This window comes from Carassius carassius, chromosome 50, assembly GCF_963082965.1.
Source record: "Carassius carassius chromosome 50, fCarCar2.1, whole genome shotgun sequence".
Taxonomy (NCBI): Eukaryota; Metazoa; Chordata; class Actinopteri; order Cypriniformes; family Cyprinidae; genus Carassius; species Carassius carassius.
The window spans coordinates 657567-670643 of record NC_081804.1 but is presented as its reverse complement, the minus strand read 5'-3'; the positions used below and the strand labels follow the sequence as shown (position 1 = coordinate 670643).

At 35.0% G+C, this 13077-nt stretch overlaps 1 protein-coding gene across 1 annotated transcript in view; it reads left to right on the top strand.

The window, feature by feature from the left end:
• Positions 1–1311: 1311 nt before the first annotated feature.
• Positions 1312–13077, top strand: part of LOC132133300 (peroxisome proliferator-activated receptor alpha-like) — an 18713-nt gene continuing 6947 nt past the window's right edge. Inside the window, exons 1-4 of the mRNA XM_059546101.1 lie at positions 1312–1519; positions 2950–3107; positions 8906–9044; positions 12927–13072. Coding sequence (XP_059402084.1) covers positions 1312–1519; positions 2950–3107; positions 8906–9044; positions 12927–13072 — 651 coding nt within the window. The remainder of the gene's footprint in view (positions 1520–2949; positions 3108–8905; positions 9045–12926; positions 13073–13077) is intronic.

Sequence of the window (13077 nt, the reverse complement as noted above, 5' to 3'; positions counted from 1 at the left end):
ATAAAGAAAAGTCTGAGTATATTTGACCTATACTGTACTTGCACAGTATAATTTCATCGAGATGTACTTCAGAAAAGTATTATAAGTGTACTATATTGATTAATACACAGAAAAGTACTCTAAGTACTTCTTTTATACTGTCAAAGTCTGTATATTTGTCCTATACTTATACTCGCAGCTCTTGTTTTGCTCATTGATTTTCTCTCTGTGTCAGGTAGACATGACACAGACCTTTAGATAAGGCTATTTTGGGTGAATTTAACTGGTTTTGTATATATATTGTGAGGGCTGGCAGAAAATACAAAGCTTTTATTAGGGTTACTATCTGACAAGCTGTTTTATGTTGTGCCTCAATTAAACAGTGATGCTGTGGTTTTGAAAATGCTTTATGACGCTGTTATTGTTCACTAAAACTATTAATAATCATTTCATTACTTGAAGTAAAGCTGAAATAAAATATAGATATTAGATAAAAAAAATTTAAATTTTACCATAGCAACTTAATGAAATAAAGTAAGTTTAAATTGAGATTATTAAATCACTGACAACTGAGAAATTAGAAATTAAGATGATGAATTTTACTAAGTATATATTTAAAAAGCGCATAACCAAAATACTAAAACTTAAATTGAATATCTAATAATTAAAATATAAAAGAAAACTGGTGCGTGACTGTAACTATTGTAAAAAAACAAAAAAACGAATTACATTAATTTTAACATTCTTGTGAAATTTTGTCTTGGCAACTAAATTTAATAACATAAGTCTATGTTTCGATACTAAAATTACTCATTCAAACTGAAATAAAAGTAAATGAAAGCTGAAAAAAAAAAATATATATATATATTTATATATATATATATATTTATAGATAAAATGTGTAAAAAAAAAAACTAATTGCTAAATATAAATATATTACAATTTTAATTACAAAATTTATTTATTACAAATTAAAAATATTGATATTACAAAAATAAATATTTTAAAAGCACATAACCAAAATACAAAAACTGAAATTAAATGTTAATTTAATGTTAAAAATGTGTATTAAAACTAATAAAAGTGCAAAATATAAATATTTTCTAAAATAAAATTTTGTTATAATATTACAACAAAATAGATATGTTAAAAGCACATAACCAAAATACTAAAACAAAAATTCACACAATTCAAAAATAAAAGCTAATTTAAAAAATAAAGATGTTACAAATGTGCAACAGTTACAGAAGCTATGTGTGGAGTGAAGTTTGTGTGACATCTCCTGTGCTGTCAGGCTGATGTGTGATTGGTGCTCTGCTGCTGTGGCTCAGCATGATGGACATGGAGAAGCTCTACAGCCCTCCATCGCCGCTGGACCACTGCGTGCTGGACAGTCCTCTGTGCACAGACTTCATCGGGGGAATTAAAGACCTTCAGTCCATCTCTCAGTCTATGGATGAGGATGCTCTCAGCAGCTTGGAGGTGACCGAGAACCAGTCGTCGGGTCTGGGCTCCGGATCGGAGAGCTCCACTGCGTTAGGTACACAATCCGCCACTCAAGTACATGCAGACTTTTTAAGAAAAGCACACTTCCTCTGAGCATGATGACAATTAAGAACCTGAGGCGCCGGTTGCATTGCATGGTTTGCATTGCTCTGTAATAAGCCAAAAACAGACTCTACACAAGTAAACAAATGCAGATATGAATGCTTTGTTGACATATTGTAAGCAATGTTATGTAAAAAAATTATTATAAATACACAATTTGCTAATAGGATAAAAACTGAAAATGTATGCAGGAAAAATCCAAAAGAAAGTGTTGCTTTTTTTCTTCAATATTCAGATTTTTTTTTTTTTTTAATTTATAATCATTAGACTATATCAGTCAAAAAGTAATATGTACAATAATGGTAATAATAATATAGCTGCTATTATTATTTATTTATTATAACAAAATAAAAACAGCTCATAAAATAATTGTTATATTTTATATAATAAATAACAGCAATGATAATAATAATAATAATAATAATAATAATTAGAAGAATTTATAATAAAAGTAATAATATAATAATAATACAGAAAAAAAATAATTATTACTATTATTATATTACAATTAAAATGATTCCAAAGTGGGATGTTTTCATATATTACCAGAATATTTACCTTATAACTAATATGTATAACTGATGTTTTAGTGTTGTTTTATTTTTATTCTTTAATAATCATTAGCACATAAATCTAAATGTAATATGTACAATGTTAAATAATATTATAATATGCATTATTATTTATTAATTATTGTTATTACTAAAAATCAATATTGGCAAAGTGGGATGTTTTCATATTTTACAAGAATATTAATCTGATAACTAATAAATGGAAATTTTATTTTATTGTTGATTTATGGAAGCTTAAATTTTAATCTTTTTTATTTGTTAAAAAATCATTTTAAAGTAATATAGCTAATAAAAATGTTTTAATATTATAAAATATATATTTTTTTGCATTCATGTAATTGCATAGAAAATGTTGTGGGCATTTACTTTTTATGCAGCGTAATAATTTCATATGTATTTACTGTCAGGCAGGCACAGAAAGTTTTTCTTCTTTGCATTCAGCACATATGTTGTATATCAGACTTGATGCATGTGCAGATTCTCAAGCGGTTGAGAGCAAAGTGAAGTTTTTCCATTTATTATTAGATTATGGGATGACTTTATTATTAACTAATATGACGAACTGATGTTTTGATGTTGTTTGAAATTTTAAAGAATCAAGTAAAACCGAATATGTACAGTACAATAATATTAATAATGGTTGTTTATGTGATTATGACAATAACAAATATGTGTTTAATTTAATTTTACCACAATGATTTTCTAATAGTTTCTAGATCAGTTTAAGGACTCTCGTCATTAAGGCTCATGTTTGAGTGTGCACATGTGTTTAAGTTGCTCTCTTGTGTAGATGCACTGACTCCGGCGTCCAGCCCGTCGTCGGGGGGGTACGGTGGCCCGGCGGGTCAGGACGAGTTCACCTCCACCTCTCTGACCCTGGAGTGTCGCGTGTGTTCGGACCGGGCGTCAGGATATCACTACGGGGTTCACGCGTGTGAGGGCTGCAAGGTGAGAGCCAGGCTTTCGCTGCTGGCCCTTTAAGGCCTGTAGATAACATCTGAACACTGGCATTATTCACAAAGACTGAATACTGAATGAGCATGTGTGTAAATCTATGAAGTAGGGCTGCACGATGTGTCATTTAAGCATCGATATCGCGATGTACGAATCCACGATAGTCACATCGCAGGATGTGCGATGTAGGCTGTCGTAGTTGATCCGTTATTCATTAACTGTACGGGCCAGCTGCTCCCCTGCCCTTGACGAATGTGATTCACGGATTAATTGCACAGCTTAACCATCATAGAGTGAAAGTTTATAATTGACAGGACTGAAAACCACATGCAAGAGAGAGAGAGAGCGCGCTCGAGAGAGACAGAGAGAGAGAGCGCGCTCGAGAGAGACAGAGAGAGAGAGAGAGCGCGCGCGAGAGACAGAGAGAGAGAGAGAGTGCGCGAGAGACAGGGATAGAGAGAGCGCGCGCGAGAGAGACAGAGAGAGAGAGAGAGCGCGCGCGAGAGACAGAGAGAGAGAGAGAGCGCGGGCGAGAGACAGGGAGAGAGAGAGCGCGCGCGAGAGACAGAGAGAGAGAGAGAGCGCGCGCGAGAGACAGGGAGAGAGAGAGAGCGCGGGCGAGAGACAGGGAGAGAGAGCGCGCGCGAGAGACAGAGAGAGAGAGAGAGCGCGCGCGAGAGACAGGGAGAGAGAGAGAGCGCGGGCGAGAGACAGAGAGAGAGAGAGAGCGCGCGCGAGAGACAGGGAGAGAGAGAGAGCGCGGGCGAGAGACAGGGAGAGAGAGCGCGCGCGAGAGACAGAGAGAGAGAGAGTGCGCGCGAGAGACAGGGAGAGAGAGAGAGCGCGGGCGAGAGACAGGGAGAGAGAGCGTGCGCGAGAGACAGAGAGAGAGAGAGTGCGCGCGAGAGACAGGGAGAGAGAGAGTGCGCGCGAGAGACAGGGAGAGAGAGAGAGCGCGGGCGAGAGACAGGGAGAGAGAGCGCGCGCGAGAGAGACCAGAGAGAGAGAGAGCGCGCGCGAGAGAGACAGAGAGAGAGAGTGCGCGAGAGAGACAGAGAGAGAGAGAGAGTGCGCGAGAGAGACAGAGAGAGAGAGAGAGCGCGCGAGAGAGACCAGAGAGAGAGAGAGCGCGCGCGAGAGAGACAGAGAGAGAGAGTGCGCGAGAGAGACAGAGAGAGAGAGAGAGCGCGCGAGAGAGACAGAGAGAGAGAGAGAGCGCGCGAGAGAGACAGAGAGAGAGAGAGAGAGAGCGCGCGCGAGAGACAGGGAGAGAGAGAGAGCGCGGGCGAGAGACAGGGAGAGAGAGCGCGCGCGAGAGAGACCAGAGAGAGAGAGAGAGTGCGCGAGAGAGACAGAGAGAGAGAGAGAGCGCGCGCGAGAGACAGAGAGAGAGCGCGCGAGAGAGACAGAGAGAGAGAGAGAGTGCGCGAGAGAGACAGAGAGAGCGCGCGAGAGAGACAGAGAGAGAGAGAGAGTGCGCGAGAGAGACAGAGAGAGAGAGAGAGCGCGCGAGAGAGACAGAGAGAGAGCGCGCGAGAGAGACAGAGAGAGAGAGAGAGTGCGCGAGAGAGACAGAGAGAGAGAGAGAGCGCGCGAGAGAGACAGAGAGAGAGAGAGAGTGCGCGAGAGAGACAGAGAGAGAGAGAGAGTGCGCGAGAGAGACAGAGAGAGAGAGAGAGCGCGCGAGAGAGACAGAGAGAGAGCGCGCGAGAGAGACAGAGAGAGAGAGAGAGTGCGCGAGAGAGACAGAGAGAGAGAGAGAGCGCGCGAGAGAGACAGAGAGAGAGTACATTAGAAGTACCATCAATGTTTATAGAAATGTATATGGATTTATTTTGCATGTAATTTTTTTTTTCTTATGAATATATATGTATTTTTGTTTTGTTTGTTTCTATTCTGCTATGTACAATGCTTTGGCAATATGTACCTTTGTATGTCATGCCAATAAAGCAATATGAATTGAATTGAGAGAGAGAGAGAGAGAGCGAGCCGTTTTCAAACAACACGAGCGCTGTCTTGCTCTCTCTCCCTCCCGCAGATTAATCAATTGACACGATGGTGTCGATGTTTAAATCATTTAAAATGAGAATGTAAGTGTGCTCACCCCATTTTTGTTTGTAAGAAAAAATATCGCAATATATATCGCAGAAAAATAAAATATCGCAATGTCATTTTTTCCCAATATCGTGCAGCCCTACTATGAAGTATAGAGGATCTCTCACACACACTGTTGGCCTGTGAAAGCCCCAGGACACACACATTGGCCTTGCGGGCCTCATTTGAGGTCATTAAGGATGTTTTGCTCACATATCTGTGTCTAGAGGAGCATCTGTTGTCCGCACACATTAGTCATTATAAAAAAGCCTAGCTGTGTTTTCTTATCAAAGTGTGTTTACGTTTGTATACTACTGTCTTTATGAACTTACGGACCGTTAAATCATTATTTAATCAAGTGATTTATAATCTAATTTAGTTTTAGCTTATTAAATAATCATTAGACGACAGTTAAACGATAATATGTATTTATTTATTTGTTTGTTTGCTCGTGTGTTTATTTATTTATTTAAAATAATTATATTTATGTTAATATTTACCTGATCCAATATTTTTATTTTTTTGTATTTTTATTATTTGTTTCATTTTAAATATTTTTTAATAATAATAATAATATTACTACAATTTGTAATAATTATTAGACTACATTAATCAAACTTAATATGTATATGAAATCGTTTATAATAATAGTATTATTGTTATTATTTATGATTATTGTTATTTTTATTATTATTAAAAAAGTTCCTGATAATATGCATAATTGATGTTTTAGTGTTGATTTATTTGTTTTGTGTTACTACATCAATCAAAACTTTATATGTGCAATAATAATAATTATTATTATTAATGCCATGACTTATTGTAACAATAATTCAAATTATATTTATTGTTATCAACGTCAATACTAACATCATTTTTTTTATTGATGTTGATATTTTATTATTATTATAATATATTTTCAGAATATTTTCAGGTATACCTGATATTAAAAAATTATACCCAAAGTGTAAATATCATTCATGAATATTAATCAAACTGATGGTTGGATTACATCTCTCATAATATTCCCGTAAATTGTTTTATCTTTACGGTTGTATGTTTTGTCACTTCACTTGCAAATTCATTCATAATAATAAGAAGAATAATCAATTCATTATTATATATTTCTGTGTTATTCTTTATTAGTGACTATTTACTAGTAGTCTGTGTTTCGAAGATATTTATAAAATGACTTACATGTAATGAATGAAAACAATTATAAATCTGTAGTTATTTTAACAACGTACTTGTATAAAACCATTAAATATTTTCCATGTTTTGAAGCTTTGTTTAGAAAATGACTAAATTAAAACAATTACAGCTATTATTTTTAAAAAGTACTTATAATTAAGTACTATAAACTTTCAGATATATGGCATTCATTACTTGTATTTTGTTTATTTATTCTGCTTTATTATTGACTATTTCCTTGTAGCTTCTGTTTTGAAGCTATACTTATAAAATTAGATCAATTAAAACAATTATCATAAATTTGTTAAACTTAATATTGCTTATGAATTAAGTAAATAAGTAATAAAGGTATACATTAAATATTTAATTAAATATATTTAGAAGCTTTAGAAAATGACTTGTTTTATTTAAAAAGTACTTAAGTATTTAAATAAAATGGTATTGATTTAATATTAAATTAAGTATTTCACGGTCACTCTCAGCGTGTCTGTCCTCGAATCGACCTCTCCTCCTCTTCCTCTCTATCTCTCTCTTTATCTCTCCGTCTGATCTCCCTTTCGAAACCACAGAAGTGTTTCTAGGGACAAAATGGCTCAATATGAGTGAAGCAACAGCGATTAGTTTTTACAGCCCTGTCCCTTCTTGCCAGGCTTCACTTTGAGTCTGCTGACAAACTGCTGGTCGTCATCAGCGTTTCGCTAAATTGTGCAAGACGCTTGATTTAATGCTTTGGATGCATTTATGACCTTAAGAAACTGCCCTGATTTTCCTTCCCAGGGAATAACGCTCTGATATCAAGCTGGAGCTTATGGCTTCATGTGGCTTGGGTTTCAGCAGTGGCTCATTGTCAAATAAGTTTGATTATTAATGTTTTGTTGGCCGCTGACAACCTGGAGCTCACATCTCTAAAAACGTTGAATCAAATTTTCAAATAGACGTTATCTTTGTTAACAACAACATTCCTGGCAAAAAAAAAAACCTCTTAACTTATCATTTCGGTGACACAAAAACAGTATTATTTCTAAAAATTTAATTAGTGGACACAACTGTTGGAGTGCTGAACATCGCAACACTGAAAAAAGGCTCTCAGCCAGTAATTGCCGATATTTAAATAAACATATATACATTTTTCATGTACCACTAAGTTGCTTGATAGACTTAAGAGTTGGCTTAGTATTTCTGACACTGTGCTTGAATGGTTCAGATCCTACCTTTCAAATAGAACACAGTTTGTTTTTCTGGGAAACAATAAATCTGACATTAGCTAGGTCCAATATGGTGTTCCTCAGGGGTCGGTTTTGGGTCCGCTACTTTTTTAATAATCTTCTTTTGGAGCAAATCATTTGGAAACACGGTCTTGGGTATCATTTCTATACTGACAATTTGCATCAGCTCAAAGTCTGATGTTACATTCAGTTCCACAATCCTTTCTGAATGTTTGCAGGACATAAAATTGTAGATGCATCTCAACTTTTTAAAATAGCTCTAACATCGATGCTCTTCTTATTGCCTATAAGGGTATAGATATTGTTGCCTTATATTGTATTATACTGTATTATGTGTATTTAACTTGTCTTTTTACTATGCTGTAGCTCTTTGGGTGTGAGAAAAGCTCATTATAAATTAAATGTATTATTATTTTGAAAATGTATTCTAATTGTCTTTACTGTCAATTTTTAATGCATCTTTGCTGAATTCAAAATATTATTAAAATTTTAATAAAAACATTACCTCAAACTTTTAAAGGGTTTATTTTGTGCATTTACTATATTATGAAGCATGTCCATAACAAGTCAAGAGGAAGATCATTTTTATGCATTTCCAGCAAGAATAACTGTATTTCCATGCATATCATAAGATTGTGATCATGCCGTTCACTCTTAATATTAAAAATAGGTCAGATTGTCAAGCTTGTTCCTATTTTGAATCTCTGTCACCACGCCTGGAAGGCAGAAGCTGTGTTTCTAAGAAAAGAAACTCGACGGATCCAAGGACAAATGAGGATGAACACAACCTGACTGAAGCACAGTTCTTTAAATTGTTCACGAACATTGCACGTTTACAATATATTAAGTACGTATAAGACGAAAAGTGTGATCAGATTTGCATGGGCCATTCCTATAGCGAAGCTGATGGTAAACATGCAATCTATTTGAATTCTTTTGATAAATTTCCATTTTAAAATGCTATGTATAAAGTCGAACCTTATCTAAAAACAGGCACATAAACTAGAAAGACTAAAGAAAAGAGAAGAAAACATTATCTTACTAACATTTATTTAGCCTTTAAGTGCCTAGATAATATAATATATCCTATGTAAACAAGTAATTGTTAACTAGGGTGTTACTTTATTGCAGTTATGTTATCAATCAACTTTTACAAAAATATGCATATTAGTAAAACCTTATGAGGGAGCATGACCAGGGACTCCACTAAAACAGTTAAACCATCATTCGTGTCGTTCTTGATTTCCAGAATGAGCTGATTTCTGTTTCTGCCTCTTGTAGGGTTTCTTCCGCCGGACCATTCGCCTCAAACTGGAGTATGATAAATGTGAACGCCGCTGTAAGATCCTAAAGAAGAACCGAAACAAATGCCAATACTGTCGCTTTCAGAAGTGCCTGTCTGTGGGCATGTCCCACAATGGTGAGTATGGCAAACAAAAGCCCAATTCTGATGCTAATTTGATTGTTTGTCATTTAACTTCAACATCTGCAGAGGCTAGTCAGTGGTTTTACTGACGTCCCAATAAAAAAATGTGGTGTTTTTCTCCCTATTTATTTATTAATTTGATTGCACATATCTCTCAGTTTGAGAACGGATCAATCCAAAAGTTGTTTGATATATCACTGCCAACTGTACAATTTCTTCATGATAATGTACACATATTTTAAATATAAGTTAAGAAGAAAATTAATGTGAAGTGGGACATTATCATAGTATTATATAAATTTTTAATTATTGAATTTTTTTATTGTTGATAATATTTATTATGTACATTTTATATTAGGGTTTACACAACTAATCAGTGTTATAGCAGTTAGTGTTATTTTAGTACTATTATAATTACATTGGTGTTATTTTTTATATATATATATATATATATATATGTTTTCGTATTTTCACTTTAATTTTACTTAAAGTTTTAGTATTTTTGTGTGCTTTTGTCGTGTTATTAAATTAATTACATAAATGTAATACATTTTTAGTTATTTTAGTACTTAAAGTGAAACTAATTGAAAATAAGAAATACTGCTTTGACAAATAGCTGAAATAAAGTACGTTTAAAAAAAATATTTATTATTTATTTATTAACATTTTATTTAGTTCCAGTTTCAAGTTGTGAAAATGTTTTTTTTTATTGTTTTATGAATTAAATGCCATCCGAATGCATGAGTTTGTCCATGCAATTTTAATAAATTACATTTAAAGCATTATTTAAATTGCCATTCAAATAGGGCTAAGTTCCTCAAGTGTTGTGGCAAGGTTCAAAATAAATACTGGCCACCTGAACAACTTTTTGAGGAATTGCTAAATAATGCATGGTTTAAATTTCCTCACAACAACAAAAAACTATTGTTAGATGTCTTGAAATATATTGCATTAGTAGTGTGAACTACTTTTATGGTGTTTCATTAGGTTTGTAGTTTGACACCACATTGTCACCATTTGCTTATTAAATGGAAAAGCTCAATTCAGAGACTGAAAATATATTTATTATATATATATATATATATAGATGAGCAAATGATGAGAAATCAATTTTGGGGTGAACTTGATGTTGCAGTAACGTTCTAAATGTTGTAACATGAGAGCGTTTGGTTGTTTTGTCCTTGAGATATCAGTGCATTGACTTCCTGTGATGGCCTCTCCATTGTTTTCAGTGTGGAGGCAAAGGTCATCTGACTCACGTCCAGCCCTACTGAACCTCTCATCTTTTGCAGGCTTTATGATCAGCGAAGGCATGTGCTGAAGTCGTGCTATGTTCAAAGTCCGTAATCTGAACCGTACATTCTTGAAAACACACACCCGACCCCATTCCTTTCAGCAATGTGGGTTAGCTGCTAAAATTAGGATTTTACAGTGTCTTTGGTCCTTTTGATGGAAATAGTTTCTTTAATTTGTCTTGGAAAAGAGACTTGTGTTACTAAATAAACAGATTAGTTCCATTCTTGTCTTTATTAAAGCAGTTTATCTTCCAGCATGACACACATCGTAAGCTGATGTAAGCATACACAATGCTTTAGAATAGGCATCTGCTTCAGACTTACTCATCCCAGTGAAAGTTAAAACCGGCGATCTTCGCCACTCCCTTCATCCTGCTGAAAAAAAAAATGTTTTTTAAGAAATTCATGCTTTTTGTCAGCAAGTATGCATTAGTTTGATCAAAAGTGACACCAAAGTCATTTTTATTGTTACAAAAATGTATATTTCAAATAAATGTTGTTCTTTTGAACTTCAAAGAATCCTGAAAAAGGTTATTAGCTTTTGATACAAGAAACAAATGCACTAATTAATAAGGGATATGCATTTGTGTGTCATGCAATGGAGGTTTACAGGCCGGGATTGTCAGCTTATTAGCTGTTGGGGATTATGGGATTTGCATTAGGATTACATTCATGTTTTAAAAATATCCACATTTGCATGCACCATATATTGTTAAACTGTACGAAACAACCTAACAACTATCCAAAACACACTAACAACCGCATAAAATGCTAAAAGCATTTGGAGCAACAATATAGCATCATAAAAGTTAGTTTTGCATTGGCACCACAGGCTAAATCTAATTTCTGATATGTTGTATATTTATCCGGGGCGCAGCTTCGCACAATCAACAAGTTGCATGGAAGGAGAAATCAAATGGATTTTATTTAAAACAAAACCAGTGAGAACCCTTTGTATTTAGAGGCCCTGATGAAGGCCTGTGAGTCGAAAAACAACATATATACATTTTTCAATTCCATTCTCTGAATAGTTTAATGTCTCCACTTCAAAACTTTTGCTGGTTTTGTTTTAAATAAATCTAGCTTCTGAAAAGCTGAAACAATGTTCAACACCCTAACGCCTACCGCTGCTCTGCCTGTCCAATGAAACCATGAAATTCATTTGAACAGAGTCCAGATTTAAACTTGTGTTACTCAATTCCTCTGGGCAAGTTTCTAAGGCACCAGACATCCTGATCTGACAAAATGTGCAAATAGTGGCCTTGGATTTCAGCAAATATTAATCATCTGTGATCAGGAGCGCGTGTGGTTGTTTTGCAAGAGAAGCTTTACAGAAACAACTTACAGTCCACTTTTATGTTATCCACACCAACATTAGGGTTATTGAACTAAAGCATAAAGAACTAACCACAAATGACCACGTCAAATTTTATCCGCATATCACTGTAGAAACTTCACAAGAGGCAAGTCAGATATCGGTTTTGTTCCAAAATATAGAGAGCTTCCTACAAAGGCAGCATTATGCATAGTGCAACCCCTGATTAAAGATTTTTTTCTAGTCAACTAAAAGTAATTGACTAAAGCCACTAGTCGACTAATTACAGGTTTATATTAATTAATTACTTAAATATAAACTTTGGGCGTCTTTGATGTTGAAAGTATTACCTATTGTGCACTCAAGCACATGCAGATGTGCTTTAAATCAGTACTTTTGACAACCATAGTAATGACTAATGTGTAAGAAAAAATAGCAAGGAGATATTTTATTTATTTATTAATAAAACAGTGTTTTGAAGGAAGTTGACAATGCTTACTCGCCATGTTGTGACACAGTAGACTCACCTTTAGAGAGAAATGCACCTTTAATACGGATTACATAATCAGAGAGTATTTTAAAGTAGACATTTCAAGCTTTCTATAGATATATTTCTAACGTCTTTGAAGCGAGTAGCTAGTGTACTGAATGTCTGTTTGTTTTTGGGATGCTGTCTGGTGCTCAGAGATGGAGATTTGTTTTCTTTATTTTACAAAAGCACGTTTTGATGATATGCACACAAATAAAACTAGACCCTTTACAGTTTCAAATGACATATTACTCTAGCAAAAATTATGGCTTTTTTAAGTTTATTCTGCTGTTATCAGGAAAAAATTGCACAGTAATCACACTGGCACCCTCCAAGACATGCATTAAGAGCACAAACAACAACCTGGATGTGTACCTAAAAGTGTACATTTATCTCAAGTTGATACTACTTGCTACACTTTCAAATGATTAGCCATATTTGAAGTTTATGAATGACAGGTGAACATTTGGATATTTTGCTCAGTACACTGTAATTACCTCAAGGAACAGCCATTAACAATCTGTCCGTCATGAACACGGATTTCTTATTTCTGTATATTTTGAAAGTTGTGCAAACACAAAGTTGTGCGCAAGGTGGATCTGAACGTGAAAGTGAAGTATAGAAAGGCCTTCTCACCAGTTAACATTTAGTTGACTATTACGTGGACAGTCTTGCATTGGGACGTTCGTTTGAGTGTTTTCTCAAAGTTGGGGTTCTTGTTTCTATCCCATAAACAGCCATCCGCTTTGGACGAATGCCACAGTCGGAGAAGCTGAGGTTGAAGGCAGAAATCCTAACGGGAGAACGAGAGATCGAGGACCCACAGCTGGCAGATCAGAAAACCCTGGCCAAGCAAATCTACGAGGCCTACCTGAAAAACTTCAACAT